Source organism: Drosophila navojoa, chromosome 5 (assembly GCF_054131105.1).
Source record: "Drosophila navojoa isolate 15081-1374.11 chromosome 5, UAZ_NAV_1.0, whole genome shotgun sequence".
NCBI lineage: Eukaryota > Metazoa > Arthropoda > Insecta > Diptera > Drosophilidae > Drosophila > Drosophila navojoa.
Genome location: NC_142893.1, coordinates 14,659,464 through 14,684,371, shown reverse-complemented (window position 1 = coordinate 14,684,371; position 24,908 = coordinate 14,659,464). Strand labels below are relative to the sequence as shown.

Below are 24,908 nucleotides of genomic sequence, written 5' to 3'. Positions count from 1 at the left end.
TTTAAATTCTTGTTCTTCTCCAATTGGAGTCAAGTTTTACCTCACTACAATTCCCAATCAGAGTAACTTGAGTGAGAGAGCTAGCTAAAGTAATGTGAAATTGTTAAGAGTTACATTAATCAGTTATTAGAGCAAAATAAAAAACAAACTGTTACATATTTCATTCATTAAAGTATTTGATTTTGCGAAAAGCTTTAATTTATTGACAACAACATTTATGATTATAATCTCATTTTAAATTCTTGTTCTTTCATTTTTTTTGTTTATTTATGTGCTGAAATATAGAAATATTCGTAGTTAATTTTTGTGTGTTATTTTCTTCAGTTTATCTAAAACGTTGTGAGCAATTCCTCCTGAATGCTGTTCGATCGAAGTAGTTGAGAAGGTGTGGGTGCGCCTTCAACTGCATAGAAAGCTTTGGAGGTTGAAGCAGCTTTGTTCTTATATTCATGATATTCATCGGAAATGGTCTGTAAAAGTAATAATTGAAAACAATCAATAGAAATGCATTTCGGTAATATTCAAAACTTACCTTCAGTCGGCAGCCCAAGAATACGGCGCGCTCACGCTTTCTAACCATATAATCGGAAGACATCAGCCATCTGTGCTCCAGACAGTCATCTGTGTATGGTCGTTTCCTGTATTTAAAATGGTTAATGTATTAATTGAATTAATTAAATTGTAAATTCTAGAAAGATATTCTCTTACGTGGGGTGTCGCTTAAAGAGTTGCATAATGAATCTGGTTGCCTCTGGAGTAACTTCCTTGAAGAGATTCTCAAAACGATAACGCACGAAGGAAATGTTTTGTTGAGTTTCGTAGTCGTCGGCGCCACGGAATGGACTAGTGCCGGATAGAAGTATGTAGACTAGTACGCCCATCGACCAAATGTCGCTCTGGGGGAAGACCGGTTCGTCGTTGATCATTTCTGGTGGCTGGAAGTCCAGCATGCCAGTGGGTGCTATCTTCATGCCCAACTTATTCACTTTCTTTGCCGAGCCAAAGTCCACGAGCTTCACTTGAATTGAGCGAACTGAGGCCATGACAACATTGTCTGGCTGTAAGTTTAGATGGCAATATCCACGCCAGTGCAAGTATTGCAGGGCATCCAGGAGCTGAGTGATAACGCATGCCACCATTTGCTCGGAGTACTCATGGCGGCTCGAGAAATAGGTCAACACGTCGGCGCCCTGAAGTTTCTCCATCACAAATATTGCGATCGGGACATTCATTGGCTTGTAGGCGGCAAACAGGGCGGGTATGCGCTCGTGCCTTAGGGTCTTGAAGTTATCAAATTCAGCGACCACTGCCTCCTCATTCTCGTCGGTGACTTCAAAGATTTTTGCCACAATAACTGTATCTGTGGATTTCTGGATGCCCTTGACAATGGTGCTGAATTCTCCGCGTGCGATCTCCGAAATGAAGCTGTACTTATCACTGACGGACGCATCGGTCACCCAGTTGGGTGGCTCGCGCTCGCAATGATAGTCCATGTGCACACGCTCCTCCTCGAGCACCACCTCTTGCCCCTTCTCCGTCAGCATTTGCAAGTGCTTCATGGCCTTCGTAATGTGTACCTTGGGTGCATCCGTGCCAGCAGTTGTTGCATTCACGGGAATTCCCATGTCACTCCAGCCAATGCGATTCTTCGACGCCAGTCGAATTTGATAGTTCGTGTTGGGCTGCAGCTCGTGCAGCAGATAGAATTCGTGATCAATGTTGTCGGCTACAGTGGTCCAGGCATCAGAGTTTTGCATTTTGTATTGCAGACTATAGCACATGACGGGCGAGTGTCCATCGTCGCGCGGCTGCTTCCATCTCAGCAGTATTTCTGTGGCACTCGTTGCCGAAACCTCAGGCGAGTCGGGCGCATCGGGCAGCGTTGCAATTACTATGCGACATCTGGCCACAGTCTGGCCAACCTTATTCCTGGCGACAGCCTTATAGATGCCAACATCGAAGTGACTGGCCGGCTCGAAGCGCAGTATCGAACGACCATCCTCATCGAAAGTGATCTTTATACGTTTGCTCTCCGTGATAACCATATCGTTCTTGAACCACTGCACGCACGGCTTCGGATCGCCCACTGCAAAGCAGTGAATATGCGCTGGCCGATTCTCTGTGATGGCAATCGTTTGTGGCTTCTCTCGGAAGAAGGGTGGATAGCCTTCGCGCTGAGTCTCGATCATCGCATCGGCCTCGGTGTACTCATTGAGACGAGGTCCCAGCTCAGTTCGCAGGCGTCGAATGGAGTACGAATCATTAGCGGAATACATGCTAATACGGCTCCTGGTGCGCTCATCATCGATTTCCTCATCCATTATGTCAGTGAAGCGACGTCTTTCGCGGATCACGGGCAGCTGAAAATAATATTGAATAGGTTATTCGTGATTTATATACTCTGCTTATGTGCATAGATACTTACCGACCAATCAACTGAATCGTTAATAGCAAATGATGGTGAACGTCTGTGGGCGACCTTCATGTACTCGCGTAGCCTCACTGGGAAGCTGACATCTCTTAGCTGCAGTAAATAGGTATCGGGTCCATACTGATAGCTGTAAGAAAAACAATAAACTATTAATAAAACTATTAGCTTGACTTGACTTCTACTTACTGGCTCTCAGATGAGATGAGACCCAGCTCATAGTCGGGATGCAAGAATTTGGAAACCACCTCCTTAGTTCTGGTCCTTGGTTCGATGAAGGGCTCGGGCGTATTTTCAGGTGTGTACGAGTGTCCAGGAGGATATACCATTTTCGATGGATGCTGGAAGCAGCCACTGAGCCGACGACGACGGAAGTAGTTCTTGCAGGAAGCATTTGCATACCAATCCCTGAAGTGATCATAATAGTGCCTCAAGCGATCCGTTCCAATTTGATAATCTTCATCGGATGCTTTTCTATCGAGCATAAAGAACCAAGGATGCTTCAATGCGGTCTTAATATCCATACGCTCCTCGGGGCTGTACAGCAGCAGTCGGCTTATAAAGTCGCGACCATCCTCAGAGATATGGGTCCAAATGGAATCCGAAAAGTCCCAGCGACCCTCACGAATTTTGGTCAATGTTTCTCTATCATCGGCGCCCATGAAGGGATTTCTGCCACCGAGCAGAATATACGTGATCAAGCCAACTGTCCACATGTCGTGCGAGAAGCTAACGCCCTCCTTGTTAACGACTTCCGGGGAGACAAACTCTGGCATTCCATAGTCCAGTGTGGATAGATTGTGCTTATTTATTTTGCGTGACAGACCAAAGTCAGATACCTTGATGAAATCGCTGCCTACGACTGAAATCAGCAAGTCTTTGATCTGAAAATAGGATAACATATTTAATATATGTAAATCTACATACAAATAAGTTAAATAATATTTACCGTTAAGCCCATATGGCCCACGCCCAAATCGTGCATATGCTCCAAGCCATACAAAGTCTGGCGTATATAGTTGGCAATGTCTCGCTCGGTGTAGTAGTTTCTCGTAAGCAAATTGTCCCTGACGAGTTCGCCTCCGGCCGCCAGCTCGATTATGAGCGTGACGCCGCGATCATTCTCGTACGCATCGTAGGGGCGTATTAGGTTCCTGTGATTGAACATGTTCATCATATCCAGTTCATTCAACATGAAGGGCCGCAGCTCTGGCCGTCCGTGCATGATCTTAGCCGCATAATTATCGCCAGTGGAGCGCTCCACAGCGTGATATGTGATGCCCTGAGTGCCGCGACCTAGCTCATCGCCAATATCGTATTTGTCCTCATATCGCAATTGCTTCGCGCGCACATACGGATGTCTGCCATAGGTCTTGTAGATATACTGATCCTCATTTTCCTCAATATGCACCGTGACTGAGGTGCTAATAGAGCCGGCAATATTTCGTGCGCTCACCGAGTAGAGACCTCCGTCCTTTATTATGGAGTCATGTATGGCAAGTATATAGACATCGGGATCATATGAGTGAATCTTAATGCGCGATGTTTCAGTTATAAGCTTCCAATCCTTATACCAATGTACTTCCGGTAGCGGAATACCAGTTATCCTGGCCTCAATGCGTCCATTCTTGCGCGACATGATGAACGTTTCATTGGGACGCTTTGTGAATCGTGGATATTCGGCAATTTCCAGACGAACTCGTTGCCTAGCCTCGCCGTGCTCATTGGTCGCCACGGCTTCATACCATCCAACATCGCGATCTAACATGCTGTGCAGGGAAGGGATAACGGTAATAGGTTTGCTTACTTATATATACAATCGGTAGTATCTAAGCAACTTACTTATTAATAAATAGCGTCGCCTGTCCATTACGTGTGTAGCTGTAATCGAATCTTCCGCCGGATTCAATAAGACTATCGTTAAAGTAGTAGGTCATCTTTGGCTTGGGATAGCCATAAACGAACCACATAAGCTCAGTGTTATGTCCCTTGACGCCATACGAGACCTCATTCTCACGCAGTAAAAATCTATATATATTAATAAACTATAGTATATTCATAGGATTGCTCTAAAGTAACTTACTGAGGAGCCTGAGCCAAACCATCGTGAGGTGGACGTTCAATATCAAAGTCCTTTGGAAAATAGGGTGAAGTATCCGGTCTAAAGTCAGTGCCAGGTGGCAGATAAGTGTAAGTCTTCTTTGGCTCCGGTATGAGATTTTGCCTAAATGAATTAAATCAAGTTATATTAAATAATCAGGCTTCGTAAAAACTTATACAGTTACCTAAATGTCTGAGTGTATGGACTGGGATCGCTGACGCCAAATTTGTTCTCTACGCGAATTCTGAATTTATAATCTCTAAGTGGGTCCAAGTTTCTAATATCATAGCTGCAGCTACGAATGCCAGTTCTCAAGGTATGCCAGTCGCCGTCTGGTAAGTCTAGTCTTTCCACCTGAAAATATAGTGAATATATTATTAGGGTTTCTATGTAAATAATTAAAATATAAACATACCTGATATGTAACTGGATATCTGGGCGTCAATGGCACCGACGGCTTCCAGGACAATAGCAGACGTCTATCGGTCATACGGGATATAATAGGACCCTCGGGCAACGGTGGTGGAGCACCGGTTTTCTTGTATTGCTTGAAGTCGCTATACTGCTCGCCCAATGGACGTTGATGAGAGTCGATAACTGTTTGAAGAAGAAGCAGGAATTTGAAAAGGGCGAAACACCAAAACAAGTAAAGTTACGACTTACCATCATAAAACAACTCGGCATGACATTTATCCTCTCCATAGGGATTGTAGATGCGACAGGAATAGCGTCCCACATCAAATTCGTTGACATTTTTGATGGATAAGCGCAGAAGGCCATTCGATTCCTTTTCAATATCAATTCTATCAGATGGGAATAGTCTCTGATCGTTCTTGAACCATTCCACCTCCGGCTCTGGATAGCCTGTTGCACAAGCCGTAAACTTCGCCGACATGCCATCGTAGACATCGCAGTCGCCAATTTTCTTGAGAAATACTGGTGGCTCGGAACGCATATGCTTTTTGCTAAAACAAAATATTTTATAATAGAAATTGAAGATTTTAAATATCTTTAGCGAATATATGTACTTACACTTCATTGACGACTTCCAGACGACCCTGAGTAATGTCTTTGCCCTCCCTATTCGAGGCAATACACTTGTATTCGCCCTTATCAGAGGCTTGACAATCATTCACAATGAGCATATGATGATCGCCATCATTTTTGATCGAGTATTTGCTCGACTCCTCAATGGGCTTGTTATCAAAGAACCACGTGAGCTCTGGATATGGAACGCCAGAGACTGTAACTGGAATCTTGGCATTGTTTCCAAAAGCTTGCTGCTGATCTGATATCTTTTGCGTGAATATTGGCGCCTTGTAGACTTTCCTGACGTTCGCATTGCACTGAGACGAGTCCTCGCCCAACGGATTGGCCAGCAGGCAACTGTAGGTGCCGGAGTCGGAGGTTTCCACGGGGCTTATGGTTAAGCCCGCGTGCTTGCCATCGCAAGTCATCAGCAAACGTTCGCTGGGGGCCAGTGGAACGCCATCCTTGGACCACATGATCTCTGGCATTGGGTTGGCAATGAATGGCGCAGATAGCACCAATTCTTTGCCTTCATCTGCATTGACATCGCGTAGTCCAGAAACGAATTGGGGCGCTTCCTCTGCAACAGTTTCATCAATTTTCGGCGCTACATACAGCTTAGCCTTTGAGGCAGTTGAGCCCTCCGAATTTTGTGCGACAATTTCGTACAATCCCGAGTCCGCTGGCAGAGTCTTGTCTATGATGAGGCTATAAGTGTCGTCCGGATTTTCCAGAATGGCAACATGTTTGTTATCGGGCAAGATCTCATGACCATTATGGAACCACTGGAGTTTCGGCTTTGGAAAGCCTAGAACCTTAATGTCCATCTTAACTGGGAATCCTTCAACACTCGAGGCATCTTGCAGCTCGGCAACAAATGTGGGCTTCGCTTCCCTAGGAATAACTTCAACTTTCACGGCATTTTCCGCCTCGCCCTCCTTGTTGACAATCACACATTTGTAAATACCAGCATCTTCAGGCTCCACTGTATCAACACTGCATTCGGAAATATAAATAATGAATAGGACTATTTGAATTGTTAAATTATCTTTGCTTACATCAAGCCAATTTGACCGTTGGGACTGTTAATGAAGTCAATATTTGAGCTAGGCCGCAGGAGTAGACCATCCTTGTACCACTTAATTTCGGGTGCAGGAAAGCCGGTAACTTCAGCGGTCAATTTCAGCGGCTGTCCCACAGTAACCGATTGATTCTCGAAAGGCTTCAGGAATTTGGGCTGCATTTCTTTGGCTGTAAGATTTTTATATAGAATTTGTAAATAATCTACAAATATCTAAAAACTTGCATAGTATAGGGTAATACTTACGCTTTACTGCCACAGCACATAAAGCTACCTTCTGTCCATGGGGATTGGAAATAACCAATTTGTAGGCACCAGAGTCATTCGGTTCACAGTTGTTGATTTCCAATTTGACTAAGCCCTCGGGAGTGGTTGTCATTTTAACTCTACAAAGCAAGGTCGAGGTATTCGTTGTTGAGATATTAGGTTTATAAACTTTCTAGTACGCCAAGTACCTTTGATTTGGTGTGATTTCGTCGCTATCCTTGAGCCATTGTATGGTGGGCAAAGGACTGCCATCCACAGCACATTCCAGGACAAGAGGCTCACCCTGTTGCGCATCCAATGCACTGTTCAGTTTCTTGGTAAAGCTCGGAGCCAGCGCTTGCATAGTCAATTCAAATGGAACTTTAGTCTCACCGATTTCGTTCTTGGCCACGCAGGTGTACTATGAAGAAATCGATTTGGTTTCAAACGGTTTCTTTTTGTAAGGAAGTTAGGCATACCGTTCCAGCAACATTTTCCTTGAATTTGGGTATTTCAAGTATGCCCTCGACTTGATCTGTTGTGGCATTTGAGGATTTGACCAGATAAACCTTCTGCTGTGTTTGCTTATCGACCGCTTCAAGATCAATTGGCTTGCCATCCTTGAGCCATTGTAGAGCCGGTGCTGGTACGCCGTGTACGACAACCTTTGTGGTGACCGGGTGGAAGTCGTGAATGGCCTGAGCCTCTGGTGGCACTATAAAGGCGGGCTTTTCAACTGCAAGGGATTTATGATTCGGGCTAATATTTTTATAAATAGCTTAAGAAAATATAACTTTACCTAGCACATTCAAATTGAACTCCGCATCAGCTCTGCCCTCCGAATTGACAGCAGCAATGGCGTATTTGCCGTCATCTTTTGGCGTCACCGATTGGAAAACGATTCTGTATTTATCGGCATCAACGTCGGCGATAACCTCACAGCTCTCATTGTTGCACAGGTTCTCATTGCCCCGGGTCCAGGACACCTTGGGCTTCGGATTGGCGAGCACGATTGCCTCAAAGCACACCGACTGTCCGGGCATGCACTTGTGATTCACCAAACCGGTAATTTCAGGCTTGGACAGCACATCGATATAGCCGCTTGTGGCCATCTCGCCGTACTTGTTCTTTGCCTTGAGCTCGTAGCGGCCAGAGTCTTTGATGTCGGCTGGGGAAATAAAGAGCGAATTGGAGATTGGGCTTATAATGATATCTCATATTTTCCATTTCTTACCATCCTTGATGTTTAGGGTGCATGTATATTGTATCAAGCCGTTCTCCAATTCTTTTGTTTCAGTGTTCAGTATATTCTTCTTGTCTCCACTAACTGGCGCGCCATCTTTCAGCAAAATGATTTCTGGCAATGGATCGGCCGTGAATACGACAGCCTCATTAACGGTTTCTCCCTTCTTCAATTTGATGTCGCGCAAGCCGCTGGCTGCGATCAACAAAGGTTTTCTATACTCAGCAACACCTAGGGCAATAGAAAATAAACAAATTATAATAGAAATAAATTTCTCTATTTAAAATAAAAAATACTCTTACCTGAGAGCGAGAGTACTCCCTTATGGCTCTTCTCACCGACTTTATTTTTTATAACAACCTTGTACTCGCCGGCATCCGCTAGCTCCAGGGACTTCACTTCTAGCTTATAATGTTCCTAATAAATATATTATTATTAGTATTTGAGATATATAAACCTTTCCTTAAACCAACCCCATCATTTGATATAGCGAAATGTTTGTCAGCTGCGATGGGTTTGTCATCGTGATACCAAATCGCCTCGGGCTTCGGTATGCCCTTAGCAATAACTTCATACTTGAGGGGAACACTTTCGAAGCTGTGAATTTGGAAGACATCGATGTGCACGATCTCAGGCACAGCTAGAAAATTGAAATTCAACTAATTAATATATCGTATTTAATACATATTCATAGAGCACACGCCGGCGAGTTAATACTCTTACTTGTTTAGTGCTGTAAAGAATTTATATATACAAAACAATTTATAATCGATCGATTTCAAAGTCGATTTTCATATCACATACATCAAATGTGTTAGGAGCTTGGTCGTGCCGCCGTTGGTTAAGATATCGTTCATCTCAAAGTAGATCAGATCACTTTAATATATATATATTACATATTATGTGAGATGCAATTTTTGTTAAAATATCTTGCAAGAAAGTCTTCATACACATACACATAGACATTCACTTAAGACTAGAGTCTATTAATACCCAATATATGTTTATGATTCATGCGTTTTGTCATGGGCTTTATCTACAAATAGATATATATATATTTATATTAACATATATACAAAACTATACATCCTGAATATGTATCCATCTCAGTCTCTTGATCCTTCATTTCTATACAGATTCAATATATATATTCAATATATCGTTTAAATTATTATCAGCTTGCTTACCAACTAGCTACATTTTTACAGCCTTATTAAAGAGAAGCATTTATGTAGAGCATGTCAATAGTACATTCATTCACTTTATGCATATTAGTTAGTAAAGAATTTAGAAATTTGGTTTGTTTTACCCCCTTCCTCAGCTTGCTCTGTTGTAGCGAGCATTGTTTTTGTCACGGTTTCTTCCACGGATAAACAGTCTTTGGCTAAATTTATTAAAAATGTTTAAATTTAATATGATTTCTTAAATATAATCGATATTTTAGAGTTGTGCTGAATATTAAAAATAAACTTTACCCAAAAATGAACTAATCTGCCAAAAATACGAAAAAAATGAAAGAGAATAATCTCTGATCTCTTTTCCTCAAGATCTCAGGATAAAAATATTAATCTCTAGTCAATTACATTTAGCAGATAATCTAAGAGAGCCTAAGAAAGCATTTAACTTGTAAATCAATTTAAAAAATAGTTCACATACAAAGCCAACAAATAATGATAACGCGATTACATGAGAAACTATTTAAATGATATTTGGAATTTAGCTAAAAGGTTCTAGAAAAATTCTACTTTCTATAAGCGATTTAAGTCTTTGATTTGTAGATTATTAATAGAACAAGATGAGAGCGGAAATTTCTGAGATTTGTAATTAAATTTTTAAACTGAAATTTAATATTATAAAAACCAGTTTAAATATAAATTCAAAAGTAAATTCCTGCTACATAAACTCGATGGCCATCCGCTAAAAAAACATTCTTAAGAATTAATTGAATATGTGAATAATTGATAAATACTCTGCTTACACGTTTTAAAACCAAGCTCCTATTCTTAGCAAAAATATACTTACTCAAAACTTGAACTTTGCAACTTGAGGTTGTCTCGCCGATGAAGTTGGCTGCCTTCACCTCGTATGTGCCAGCATCTTCGACTTTGGCAAGATTCAAGGTCAAATAGTAATTTTCAATGCGCTGAGTATCCCTGGTGATTTTAATTCTCGCATCTTCATGGATTTCGTGTCCATTCTTGAACCTGAAATTAGACAAATATGAAATTAAACATATTATAAATGGAGATCAACAAATATAATTACCATTTAATAGTTGCATCCGGATTGCTATAGATCTCAACTTCTAGGGTCACCGAGTTGCCTTCCTTGACCTCAACATCCTTGAGAGCCCTTCTTATTTTGGGCTTGCCTGAGATTCAATAGGAAATTATATCTATATTGTTCCTCTATATTTTATATACACTCACAGTTGACCGTCACCGAGCAGTTGTCCTCGATCTGGCCGTAGTCGTTCATGATCTTGCAGCAGTAATTTCCCTGCATGTTGACAGCGACCTCCTTCATGACCAGCTTATGAATATTGCCTTCCGTTGTCTTAAGGAATTCATTTCGCCTCTCATCGATTTCGATGCCATCAATGAACCACTTGATGCTGGGCACCGGATAGGCATCGATGCCCACGGCTAGCTCGACATTCGTTTCACCCTCCTTGACGGTGATGTTCTGCAATTTCTTGGTCAGCTCTGGGGTGCACTTCATTAGCAGCTGAGTTTCGCTCGTGGCCGATCCGTGCTCATTGACCGCCTTGGCCGTATATTTGCCAGCATCCACGCGAGTGGCGCCAGTGATTTTCAGGGTATACGTATTGCCGTCCGACTCGACCTTGTATTTTTTCTCGCTGGTCTTGATCTCAGTTTGATCGTGATACCAAATCAGCTTTGGCTCCGGGAATGCATCGACGCGCACGGACATCTGTACGGTTTCCTTTTCGCCGTGAATATATTCCTCCTCAAAGTGTTTCACAATAATTGGCTTCGACTTCACGGTACAATTCCAATACTCGGACGTCTGGCTCAAATCGTTTGTGGCTCTGATCGAATAGTTTCCAGCCTGCGATAGTTTTATATCCGAAATCTCCACAGTAACTTTGATGGAGCCCTTGCCAACGGACTTTGTTGTAATCTTCACATTGCTTTCACCCGATATATCCTTGCCATTGTTGGTGACATTTATATCCGGCTGCGGGAATCCCTCCACTTCGATCTCGATGCGCACTGTTTCGCCAGCTGTACAAACAATATTCTCGATTTTCTTTACTTTCGGTGGAGCTGGAAGAAGAAAATAAACATTATAAAAGGTTATATTCCTCATATATCGCTTTAAGAGATTCGCTTACCTTTAACAGTCAAATTAATGGAGCTTGTGTCCTGTCCGAGCTCATTCACCGCCTCGATGGTATATTCGCCAGCATCTTCAGTGTTTATGCTCTTTATAACCAGAGACATACTCTCCTCGTCTTCAAACATGAACTTGTGTCTGTCGTCGACCTGGACGACTTCGCCTTCATGCTTCCAGAGTACAGCTGGCTTGGGGAAGCCCTTGCACTGCAGCTCCAGTATGGCAGTGGCGCCAATGCTGGTGTTCGCCTCGCGATGCTCAATAACCAAGGATGGTTTCTCCGGTTCCCTGTTGAGGGTCTGAATAGCGCCCTGAACAGACAGCTCGGCGCTGCAGGAGATATTTCCCGTTGACGTCTGGGCCACACACGTGTATAAGCCAGCATCTTCGGGCTTGACGTGCTGGAATACCAACGCAAGCGAATCCTCATCCTCGCCAAAGAGAACTTTGAAACGTTCTTCGGGATCGAAGGGTTCTCCATTGCGCTTCCAGGAAAATATCGACTTTTCTCCGCTCTGCAAAATCTGACCACTCAGAGCACCAAAGGGATTCTTAAAGTCTGTCAAAGAAGAGGAAATCATAAAGTATGAAATGTTATTAAAATTGTATAGAATTATTGGTCTTATCTAGTTATAATGAAATGTTATTTACGTACCCACAGTAGTTGCTTTTGCCTCACAGCTGGCTTCGCCAAACTTGTTAACTGCTTTGCAGCTATAGACTCCAGCATCTTCCGGCTGCACTTCGGCAATGACCAGCTCATAGAAGCCCAGGTAATCCTTTTCACGTATGATTTGAATTCTGTCATCCGTCTCAAGAATTTCCTTATCGTTCTTATAGCTAAAAAAATAAAATAAAATATTAGTTTAAAAAATATATATATATATATATGATATATATATTAAATCAATTTACAATATAAAATCTAATAAAATATTAATGTGTGCAAGTGCCAAGATCCAAGATCCAAGATCTACATTACTCTGCTTGTCTTCTACTTTACTACGTTTACTGAAAATGCATTGTTTTTATAGCTTAAGAAAACTTATCGTAATAAATATTGCCACATTCTCATACTGTGCAGGATCTACATACAAGAATTTGACATCTTTCTCTTATACTCACCTAGTTTTGCATAAAGAAGACCAAGTCAAAAAAGTTGATCTTTATGGTTCTCAAGCAAATATGATTAATTATTTAAAGGATAAATGGCTCAAACTCAACTAAACATGAAATTGAATTAATCTAGATTCAAAATTATACTGTATTATTTTAGAAAGTTGATTCTACATTACAACGATTCTCCAAAAGATCATATTTTTTGTATAAAAAAAATGTTAAGACCCTATTATATAAGGTAAAAACAGCGTTAATTATTAACATCTTATATGTGAACAGAGCACAATAGATTAAAGATATTTACAAAATTAATAGCTTTACTTACAACTTAACTCTGGGCTTTGGATCGCCCAAGATTTTGACCATAAACCGAAACAGAGTATTCTCAATCATTTCAGTATCCTTCAAACTAACTAAGAATGCGGGCGCAATATTGGTTTTCGTCTCGTCATGGCCACCAACTGTAGCAATTTTTAACAAATATATGCTTAATTAAAATGAAAATTAATAATAATACAATATTAAGTAAAAACTTTCCTTGTCCCACAGCCAGCTGAGCGGTAACAGTTGTTGTTTCGGCTGCAGTCTGAGCGCGAACAGTATATGTTCCAGCGTCATTCTCACTTTGGATTTAAGAATGTTAAACAAATAACAAGAAATTAGAAATAGTCACAGATTTTAATGATATATATATATTATTATTTAAAAAATGGTACGAAGTAGGTCAAGGCCAAATCACCTGCAATTTTTAATATCCAAGCGATATGAATTCATCGGAGCGCTTGTTTGCACAATGCGATCCGCTAGACGATCATCCAAGGCCTTGTTATCCTTGAGCCACGTAACAGAGCCTGGCTGCTCGTTGAACTGGATCTCAAAGTGCGCAGTCTCGCCGCCTGCAATCAAAGTAAAGATTTTAGAGCAATTTTATAGAAAAATTTGGTTAACTTACTCTCGACGTGGACGCTCTTCAGCATTTTGTTGATGACGGGCTTATCAATCGAGCGTGGTGGTAAATCGTCTGAACGTTTATACGTGGAGCTTTGCAAGTAGGACGCACGGCTCTCGGCTCGACTCTCGGCACGGCTCTCGGCGCGGCTTTCGGCACGACTCTCCGCACGACTCTCGGCACGACTAGCTGACAATAGGTGTGAGTGTCCTTCAGTTCTATCTAAAGTTGTTCGCTCACGTCTAGAGCTAATGCCATAGTGCTTGCTCTCTACAGTACTATCGTAGGAGCCCCTATCATAGTCCTTGTACCTACTCGTTTCTGTATGTGCCAGAGGTTAGTGGAATGTAAAATAATAAAAATATGCATGTAGTTCAAATTATAGAATGCAACAATTTAGTGCGGAGAAAACAGATATAGATATATGATATTCAGGAAACTGGATAAGCAAGGATATATATGTATATTATAACGACTACTACAGAGGGCTGCCAGTTGTTAATAAATTTGTCAATATCTTATATTGCATCATTTGCTAATCAAAAATTGCTTTGTTGGAAATTTTGATTATATGAATATAATTGATATTCGCTACAAATTGGCAGCCCTCTCATATTACTTTAATTAACTCTTGGCTAAAGGAACAAAACAATTTATGTGGATGTTAAAAGAGGCATGGAAACTAGGAAAAACCATGTGCGGGTGGATAGCGGTTCACCTGCCCTTTAACCAGTCGATCTGGTTTTTTACATCGATTACCTTTCTAGCTCAACAATCATTATATTATTAACTTCATATATTGACAAGTTTTATAGATCTACTTAACCAACTTAAAGGTCTTTTAGATTTTTACATTATGACATTTTCAGAATAGATCACTTTCTCCCAGGATCGTTTCTAAACATATTGGCTAAGTCCGTTTGGAATATACCAAATTATATAAAGTCGATTAGAGAGAGGAAACAACGGTAGTGGGTAATTCTATACTTTTTCAAAGGAATGACCAAGGATCTTATCAATGAAACTCTAAATGTCAAATCAGATCAGATTTGTTGATATACATATGTATACTAAAGTTAAAGTTCCATTCCGGTTGGTTTAATACTATTTATGGAAATTGTATATAAGAAAAAAGAGGTCAGTTTAAATTGTTACTCAATGAAATCCTCTTTATACATATTTATAAATTTCTATTCCACCTAAATAATCCATGACATACAGAATTCAATATCAAGAAAACAGCATCAAAAGCAACATCAAAGGCTGGACAAGGAATATTCGGTAGCAGATTATCTACTTTGATGTGCTTAAATTCTATATCAATGAATATTAAATGATATACATTTATGTATTTCTTTTATGCCAGGAGGTACAAAACATTCAACACAAAATAGGTTAATGTTCGTATGTTTGCTAAAATGTAAACAAAATATTATAATACTTTTTCGGATGTTTAGAACACAAGGCATCTATTACATATCAACACATACATATTTCGTATTTGAATCAATCATAGACTGGACTCGTCAGAATCTAGACTTTGGCTTACATCAATTCGTTTTGTAGAGCCTTCAATATCGTATCACACACATTTATCGTATACTTTTTCCCGTTATTGGTCAATTGAAACTTACTCTCGATGCGCCGTTTGGTTGCCAGTGAGTAACTGGAATAGTTATCATCCATACTGCAAACACTTCTGCCGCGTGCCTCGAGGTCAACACTTGAGTCTCTGAAATCGTCAGCAATAGATTCAGTATAGTCCCCTTCAATTTCGCAAATATTTACAGGCTCTTCAACAATTTCAAAAATGGGTCGTTTCTTTCGAATGGGCGGATTAAAAATATGTACAAAGTCGCGAGCTTTTGCCTTTTTAACCGTATCTTGGGCGTAATTGGTTGAATCGGCTGATTTTAAGACCGCTGTCTTAATATTTCGTATCTTTTGCTTAGCATTGCGCAGCGATGTGTCTGAGGTTGATACGTCATAGATACCCTCCAGAAAATTCTGTGATTTCTGTTCTAAACTCTCGTTGTGCACGAGCACGCGTTTAATGGGCGGCGGAGGTCGCGGTGGCGGTGATGGTGGGCGAGCTTTAATAATTAGTATTTCTACGGTGGTTTCATACGATATAAGCGGAAGCGGTTGAAAGAAGCCAGGCATTCGAACAAAATGAGGTGGTAAGGGTGGTGGGGGTGGACCTTGTGCAGAACGTTCGCCCCCATTCCTGAAAGCAATATCGGCAAGTCGATTATTCCATTGCGTTAATGAAGCTGAATCGGTTATATTAGTAATGCTCTGATGTTCGTCTCGTTGTTTAGAGGTTTGCTGAACGCTATCGCTATCGTACATCGATTCATTGTAGCCGGGTATATTTGCCAACTCGATTTTGTTCTTGTTATGGGTATCATGTGAATGGCTTAAAGTTTCTATTGGATTGCATTTTGGAATTTGTACAGTTATTTCTGTATAAGAGGAGTTGATATCTTCTGTGTTCTTACCCTCGGTTAGAGATTCTTGTTGTTGAGATTTTTCTATCTCACTAATAACGTCTCTAGTTTCAATCTTTTCAATCTTTTGAGATTTCTCTATCTCTCTAATCTCTTCTCTAGTTTCAAGCTTTTGAGATTTCTCTATCTGTCTGATATCGTCTCTCGCTTCAAGCTTTTGAGTTTTCTCTATTTCACTAGTTTCTTTAATATTAATTGAATGTTGATCTACAAGTTTATCAGATTTCTTTGATTCTATGCTAGAGTCAAGCTTTTGTTCTACTAATGTCTGGGCAACAGTCTCCTGAACTTCTACTTTGGACTTTTCCTTTTCTTCTTTTCTATTTTCAGGAAGTTCCTTGGATTCAATCGCCGAACTTTTAAATGCGCTAGACTCAAGCAGCACTACAGGCGCCACAGACTCTTGTTTATCTAGAGTGGATGTTGTTAGTTTAACTTCGCTCTTATTGGATTCGGTTTTCGAATAACTTTGGCTGGCCACCTTTTGCTCAGTTCGAATCTCTTTTGTGGTATTTATTTCGATATTTTGCTGTACGATATTTTGCTGTGCACTATTTTGTATATTCTGCTGGGCCTTGAACAGCTCGTAAGCTTCCTTTTCGATCTTCTTCAGCTGCTGCTCCTCGAAGAGCAGGCGTTCCTTGGTTTCCTTGCTCAAAAAGTAGTTTTCGGCCACGTCAGATGGACGTACATCTAAATTGGGCTGATACGCCTCGACTTTGTGGGGCAGACGAAGTATTAGTTCATTCTCGCTGGCAATATTTGCCGAATCTACTTTCAGATCGTCTGCAGCGTGTTCTTGCAGAGTCACGACGTGATTGATATAGGACTGGATTTCATTATACCAAACCCGATGACCCTCCTCGTTGTGGGGCTTAATAAATAGATGCAAATTGTTCGATTCGTCTGGAGATTTGCTTGAGATAAATAAGCGCTTTTCTTCAATTTGATCTTCGATATTGCACAGCGGAAGCTTGATGATATTTTGCAAAATAAATATCGATTTCTTTTCAGAGATTTTGCGAACTTTTGTTATTAAGATTCTAGACTTGAACAGAAAGCAATATCTCTCATGGGTTTTACCATCCTTCTCTGTAACCAAGCAAGGCTCATGCAGCAACAACCTGCCCAATTTCTGTATGTTACCTCTATAGCCCTCAATACTCGATATAAATATATTATCATAGGCTCTACTTGGCACGCTAAGCATTAGTTCTAAAGCTCTCTCCAAGTCCCTAACATTATCTTTGAAGCATTGAGATAGTTTAATTAGGTCCTGTGGATTAAACATTAAACCAGTTAATTAATTTCAAATACAAATTATATTAATATCTCTGTTACAAATTGGGCGTGCATCCATATTAATTTTAGTGTAACAAACACAAACACGATTAATATTCATGCCAAACCTTAAACAGAAGCTTATAGTCGTTGATTCTCTGAAGTGGAAGCTTCAAGTGCTCGGATAGCGATTTGTCGTCGCCCAGCTTTGCCGAAAGTTCCTGAAATACATAATATGAAGAAAATTGTGATATATTATTACTTCAAATTTGAAACTATTCCTCTGGAAAGACTGCTATGTAAAAAATAAGATATTTAGGTTTATAACAAATTAATAATAATATAAAGAAAATTATTAAATATTATTGCTTCAAATTTGAAATAATAATAAGATATTTAGGTTTGTCTATTTTTTATATAAATTGACATAAATATTATAATTTCATGAAAAAAAATCAAATAAATATAGATTAAATATTATTAAAAGAAAATATTCTTTTTCAAAACAAAAAGACTCTTAGCTAACATTATATGATATATTTAAAAAATAAATTTAATTTTTTTCAACCTTTTGAACCTTTGCAAATTCATCTCTAGCCAATGTCAACAAACAAAAATTAAATATATATATATATATATATATATAATATACATATTTAAAATAGCCATACATTTTTTGTATTTTTCCTAAAGCATTTGCAAACTTTGAGCAGTCTATAATTTTTAAATTTCTCCTCTTTTTCTGCACAGTTACTTTATCAAAGCTTGGAAGACATTTAATATATTTTAGAAATATAAATTCAGGAAATTTAAATATAAAACGGCATACTTTGGTCCACATGTATTTAATATATGTATATAAATACAATATATGTATATTTTTAAAATTTTAAATACCCCCTAAGTATCCTGAAATTGTCAATATAAATATCGCATTTATACTTTTAGAATTTATGGCGAAGAAGAAGCAGAGAAAAACCCAGCAATGACAGCAAATGCAAAGCAAGCGGTGTGTGTGTGCATCTGTATGTGTTTGGCTTGTGCATGTGTGTCTGTGTGATTTATGTGTGTGTGTATTGGTAAGCTTGATGGTTTCCAACAGCTGCGCTATATGCACAGTAAATACCCTGCTAAACAGCCCGACTGCACCGACTTGAGCAATTATCTATTTTGTTTTTTAATTGCTTAAAAATTGCAAATTAATTTGACAGCAAATATGTGTATAAAATATGAATAATTTCCCAATATTTATAATAATTTCATGTTACATAATTTCATTAAAATATTTTGAAAGCATTTCACTCATTTCGTGTGATGTTTTCATGGCCGCCCAGGCGACACGCTGGGAATTCGCTTTGCTCTTGAATATAACCGTAGCTGCCACTTGTTGTTGGCTGAGACACGCCAAGTTGTAGTTGTGTGTGTGTGTGCTGACCGATATAACGGGCAATGACTTACTTTTTATCCTCGATTCAAGTGTAATATGGTATATTTGTAAAGCATCCAGTATTTATTTACGAATATCCTTGTGTAAATGGTTTCAAATGGATCTGGGTAGACGAGACGATGAATTTCTCTGAATAAAAATCACTTGTTGCAAATTTGACACACACACACACACACATACACACATATCAGATGTATGTAACTGGGTCATGTATGTAATTGCTTATGAATATGCAAACATAGATACATATATATGTACATTCATAGGTACATAGATGTATGTATATCCATCTCTGATTATTCCTCCACAAGTACAATTCCCAACTTTGAAAGCTAAATTCGTTCATCAATATAAATTTAGCACTACGCATCTATTCCCACACACTCGCACACACACACACACGCACTGGCAGATCTATATAGATATCTGCAAGTTTCTATATGTATACACATATGCATATATATCTATATTAATTTTAATGAATCTTGCATAACAGTATTAACTTAGTAGAAAAAACACATCGATTACGTTGTAATATTTATAATTTTTATTTTACAAATATATTGAATTTTTTGGGAACTTTTTGAGTAAAAAAAATTTTAGGTACCAAGGAAAGTAATATCCACGTGTAAAGATCACGAAACGATGGCAAACACAACTCAAAATACACTGAAGTGTGCAAAAGCTTTAATAAAGAGAAACGTCTGGATTTAAAAATAAACTAATAGATCTACATACATACATATATGCACGCACACATACATATACATAGTGTATGTGACTGACTGTATGTATGTATGTATATACATAATATTCAGAAAAAGCATTGAACATTCTGTGTGTCTGTCTATTTGACCAAATAAAAATCAAATGTATATATAGATATCTATGAATTACATACATACATATTGCAAATACTGCAACCTATGTAAGCATAGGAAAAATATAAATCTATATATACATATAGATAAATTATACATTCGTATATGAATTAGTTGAGAAACTTTTGAGAAACCCACACACTCCGTCGAACGGACGTGAGCAAAATGTTTTCTAATTACTATTTATACAATTTTCTGCTAAATTTTTAGACATTTTTGTTTATTAAATTTTCAAAGCAAAAAGCTCCCAGTGAACGCAATAAAGTCTTCTTATACTCTGTCTTAAATTCTTCGACATTTCAAATGCATTTAAAAACAAATTTGTTTGTGAAAAAATTTTGTTTGACTGAAAGTTATTGAAAATATATGAAATATTGTTATACTAACAAGATCAAAATTAAGCAGATTAAAAAAAAAAAAGTGTTTGTGTTGCACAGATTAAAGAATTTTTAACATGTACTTGACGATATCGAAGACGCTCTTTAAACTCCTTCTCCTCCTGCTGGCAAAAATCAATTCTGATTAGAATTAATCAAACAGCCAGAGAATAAGTAGCCAGAGAATAAGCAGCCAGAGAATAAGCAGCCAGAGAATAAGCAAGCAGAGAATAAGCAGCCAGAGAATAAACAGCCAGAGAATAAACAGCCAGAGAATAAACAGCCAGAGAATAATAAGCAGCCAGGGAATAAGCAGCCAGAGAATAAGCAACCAGAGAATAAGCAAGCAGAGAATAAGCAGCCAGAGAATAAGCAGCCAGAGATTAAGCAGCCAGAGATTAAGCAGCCAGAGAATAAGCAGCCAGAGAATAAGCAGCCACAGAATAAGCAAGCAGAGTATAAGCAAGTAGAGAATAAGCAAGCAGAGAATAAGCAGCCAGATAAGAGTCAGAGAAGGAATAGGCTGAAGGAGAACGGGCAGCGAGAGCACAGCCAGTGAGAGAATAGCCAGTGAGAAAATAGCCAGTGAGAAAATAGCCAGTGAGAGAATAGCCAGTGAGAGCACAGCCATTGAGAGAATAGCCAGTGAGAGAATAGCCAGTGAGAGCACAGCCAGTGAGAGAATAGCCAGCGAAATTATGTTTAAATTTCTCTAATAAACAAATAATAAATAGTTAATAAACTTATTGCTTATAACTTATTATCTTGCATAAAATACACTTAATGCTAATATTAAATACTATTATTTACTTTTAATATTTTTATAATATAGATAACAATTTTATACATTGTCATTATGCAGCAGTAAATTTATTAATAAATTGTTATTTATTATTATTTATTATTTTATTCAACAATTACAATTGTTTATAACTACTTAAAATATTTTCCACAAGTCCAGAAGAAGAAGAAGAGGAGCACTGGACTGCATGACTGATCAGGTCCCGAAACCGACTGAAGCTGCCCTCAAAAGGCTGCTCCTTATATAGGGCAACGATAGGCCCGCGCAACGTTGAGTCATGATCTGAGTTCAGTTCGTACACGATCGTTGGGCAGCACCTCTGAGTAGTTTTTGCTTCTTCAAGTATTTATGGTAATTTGAATACCAACAAATTACAGTTGCATATACATAGTTAATGCGATTTTTCTGCTCTGCTTCCTGCTTTTGTTCTTTCCTTAATGTTTCCAATTTTTCTTTTAATAAACTTAAATGTTAGTTGTCCGCTCTGATGTTAGACAGTCAGACAAATGAAATTTTCTTAACAGGCATATGTACATATATTAATTATGGTAAATATATATAATATATATAAGTATGTAACATATTTTTACAAAACATCAATATACGCATTTAGAATATATTTAACGGAACAAGAAGAGTATAAAAATTCGCTTTCAATATATTAAAAATAAATTATTGTTCAACTTGCCTTGACAACAGTAATATAATCTACCTAATTTCAAGACAACCTTTATAATATATACTAATGTATTCAGTTCAATATAAATATAATATATTCTAATGTATTCCTTACTTCTAACTGCCTCACATTAACATCTACACACACTTTCACTTTCAATTCATAAATAAGCTAATAAAAACATTCATCACTCAACGGCGTATCATCGGGTATATTCTCTTCTTCCTTCGCCCTCTGAACCGAGCATAATGAAAAAGCCAAAAGGCCATACTGAACATAGTCAATAAATTGCAACCGAATATTCATTCATAAACTGCCAGAGCAACATAAGTTCACAATCAAACACATCTGAACCATGTATTGTTTATATATGTATAAAAACAGGTGCAACTGATAAAAGCTTGAGCTTTCTCAATGTTGTATGTAGTGCGTACATCCCACTCGAATCGGGCTGCGAACATATGTTTTGCCAATTAGACGCAAACAACAAGAGCAACAAGTTTGACCTTCCGATCGAACATTAATCAACGCAACTTACATCAAACTTGGGGAAAAACAAACAAGTTGCAAGAGGTTGCATCATGGTTGGAAAACATTCTTTAAAATAGAAAACACTTGCGCGAAAATGTTCGTAGCGATCGCAGAGACAAGTTGTAAACGAGGGCTGTCACACAAGTCTCATGAAATATTCAAACAATTTTTGATCATATTCATATGATAATGTTAAATAGGACAGCTTAAAATAATTTCAGTAAAAGTATTTTTGTTTCTTAGCTTACCCGGAAAAAATTTTGGCTTTCTACATTGGTCGCTAGAAACTCTTGGGCGAGTAACTCGTTACGGCAATATTTCACATGTTTGTCAAAATCTCTTTCCAGTCTTAAGAATGTTTTAGCTATCATATTGGGCTGATTTCTATAGCATTCAAGGCCCTCCTTTAAAACCCTGAAATGAATGTTGATTGTAAGTAATACAATTTCGATACTATATAAATATAGATTTTTGATATTTACATGTGAAATTCGGCAATTTGTATAACATTAGAGAAGATAATGTCTTTGTTGTCGCGAATCGATCGGGGCGTAGTCGGCTTATCAATAGCCTTTATATACTTATCAATTACATATTGTAAGTCTCTTGAAAACTCCTCCTCCGTTTCCAAAAGTTCGCCAATAATGGTCCTGGAATATTTCATGGTTATTATACTTTAAATATATCCTTTATTATAATTGTAATAGGTATACCTCTTCTTGAAATCAATGTCTGCTTCCGTGTTTTTGCCATTTTCGTTTTTACTTGAGCTAAATGACGATGAATTAACTTCTAATATTTCCATTGGGACCAAGCCTTCTCGCGCAGTTAATCCATCAGTGACTCTTATGAAGCATCTAATATATATGAGATAAAATATAAAAATATACAGGACTTGTCTTTTGATTGGCATAGCTTCATACTCACTTTGTTTCGTTGAGGTTCTTTATCGTATTTACGAGTTCAACCAAATCTCCTTGCGAAACGCTTACGGCATCCGGTGTTTGAGCCTGATAACTTTGATTTACAAAAACTAAATCAAAGGTCTAGAGGAGTAGAAAATATCATTATTAGCTATTTTTATTGACTATTTAGTTTTATTTTACTAGTAAGTTGCGGCAAATAACATTTCTTTATTCATCAAAAATAAAATTCAATGCAACTTGTTCTTCTGCCAATTACATAGTTTTCAACTTTTCTTTAAATAATGATAATCAATAAAAACAAAACTTTTAATAGAAATGTGTTCCAGTCGGAGACATTTTGGGCTTATTTATTTGCTAATTCACATTTTACGTTTCCTTTTTGCATTTTCTCCTACATTCACCGTTAACCGGTCTCTGCTTGACTTCGAACGCACACTTTGATTTGTCTGAAGGCACTCATCAGCTTATCTAGAAATATTATATTTTTTAAATGACTTTATTTCACTTATTAATGCACTTTTTCTATTTGATACTTTGTTTATTTCATTGCCTTCTATATATTTATATATTTGCTAAAAGATCCGGCGAACAACTCAATCGACCGCATTCTAAACAACATTTTTTAAAGAATGGCGACTGCAGACAGCCGCCTTCATTTTGTATGTTTAACTCAAATGCAATAGCTCTCTGTTCATAAAGAGAGAGAAGGACAGCAATGCAACTGTTGATCTGCTTAGAAGAGAGCGGCACACGCAGAGAGCGGGACTCTTAATAATGATGTTGAGAGCGCAAATAAGTTTACACATGATTAGCTAATTATTATGAAGGAAGCGAAGCTAAAACAAGAAGAACACACAGCTGCACTGAATTCAATAGAGAGCCACACAGACATGAGCGCTCTCAAACCGAAATGTAAACGAAAATAGAATAACAATACAACGGCTTCAGCCGACCGTTGAGCTGCCCACAAAAGAAGAGAGAGCAAGGGAGAGCGCACACAAAGAAGCATGCAATTGCAAGCTCTTTGGCTGTGCCATTGCTGTGGGAAAATAGTTATCCTCAGCAACTGTAATAAGTGAACTAATGGACTTTTAGAAAATTGTCCTCATATAGAGTATACTAGCTGTAAAGTTCATCTTCCTGTCATAAAATTGGCTTTACTAGTTAAGGCACAAAAGGGATGACGAATAAGTTGTTGCCATTTGTACATATGTACATATGTATGTGTGTACTATATATATAAATAAATACAAAAGTATTTGCGTACATGCGTATGTATGTATGTCGCAATCTTCTGGCAATGACAGACGTGTATACGCTATATCTGTGAACATGTGAATTTATTGACATACATACACATGCATGTAAAATACATATACATATACACGTATGTATACATATACATATACATGTGTATATGTATGCATGCATGTATGTACATATATATGTACATATATAAATGGCATATGTCAATACTTACTTCATTCATAATCGCTGCATAAAATGATGAAACGGTGTGATGTTTAATATTATTTCTATGCTAATTATTCAGGCACATATTAGCTTTTTCAGTGCACAGAGAACTTTCGTACTTTCACGTATTCCTTTAAGGTTCTGAAAATAAATATTGCGCAACATTGCGTTTTTGTTACACTTACACTTACACTAACACTTAATACACATAATAATACAAATTATTTGAATGCATTAAAGCATTTAAATATCCGGGTCACAAGATTTTAATATAAATTTATTTTTACCGTCGCCCAACGCTTTAACGATCTTATCAAGTGCCATCAATCGTCAACGACTTCTAAGCGACTGAACAACTAATGCTGATCGATATTAGCCGATCAAACAAATGGTTTTTTCTTTTCTTTTATTTTGTCTTTGCTAAAGACGAATCTCAAGTTATAAA

The 24,908-nt window shown here is 38.2% G+C and overlaps 1 protein-coding gene across 6 annotated transcripts; it reads right to left on the bottom strand.

Moving 5' to 3' along the window:
- Positions 1-242: 242 nt before the first annotated feature.
- Positions 243-24,908, bottom strand: Obsc (Obscurin). 6 transcript variants are annotated; one of them, XM_089261927.1, is made up of 39 exons: positions 24,751-24,907; positions 24,471-24,604; positions 22,992-23,110; positions 22,778-22,921; positions 22,547-22,714; positions 22,313-22,478; positions 17,476-17,568; positions 16,181-17,342; positions 16,058-16,126; positions 13,560-13,877; positions 13,347-13,503; positions 13,147-13,230; positions 12,933-13,070; positions 12,144-12,328; positions 11,487-12,047; positions 10,558-11,418; positions 10,394-10,499; positions 10,151-10,332; positions 9,438-9,512; positions 8,602-8,768; positions 8,431-8,545; positions 8,120-8,359; positions 7,685-8,053; positions 7,365-7,621; positions 7,095-7,306; positions 6,886-7,025; positions 6,617-6,809; positions 5,562-6,554; positions 5,193-5,494; positions 4,945-5,126; positions 4,714-4,883; positions 4,512-4,652; positions 4,271-4,456; positions 3,378-4,197; positions 2,618-3,312; positions 2,426-2,558; positions 709-2,360; positions 533-638; positions 243-470 (listed from the first exon to the last, which is right to left on the bottom strand). In XM_089261927.1, the coding sequence occupies exons 2-39, from the start codon at positions 24,477-24,479 to the stop codon at positions 330-332; spliced, it is 11,811 nt and encodes a 3,936-aa protein (XP_089118053.1). In that variant the 5' UTR covers positions 24,480-24,604; positions 24,751-24,907; the 3' UTR covers positions 243-329. The 6 variants fall into 6 exon arrangements, with proteins under 6 accessions (XP_089118053.1, XP_089118051.1, XP_089118052.1 ...); XM_089261925.1 differs by having other exon boundaries at positions 15,191-17,342; positions 24,751-24,908; XM_089261926.1 differs by having other exon boundaries at positions 16,058-17,342.

Excerpts from the sequence above, each read along its gene's own strand:
- Obsc (XM_089261925.1), bottom strand. Across the intron at positions 17,569-22,312 it reads AAAGCCAAAATTTTTTCCGG|GAACTTTCGGCAAAGCTGGG; the intron begins GTAAGCTAAGAA and ends TATGTATTTCAG. Across the intron at positions 17,343-17,475 it reads ACTATAAGCTTCTGTTTAAG|GACCTAATTAAACTATCTCA; the intron begins GTTTGGCATGAA and ends TTTAATCCACAG.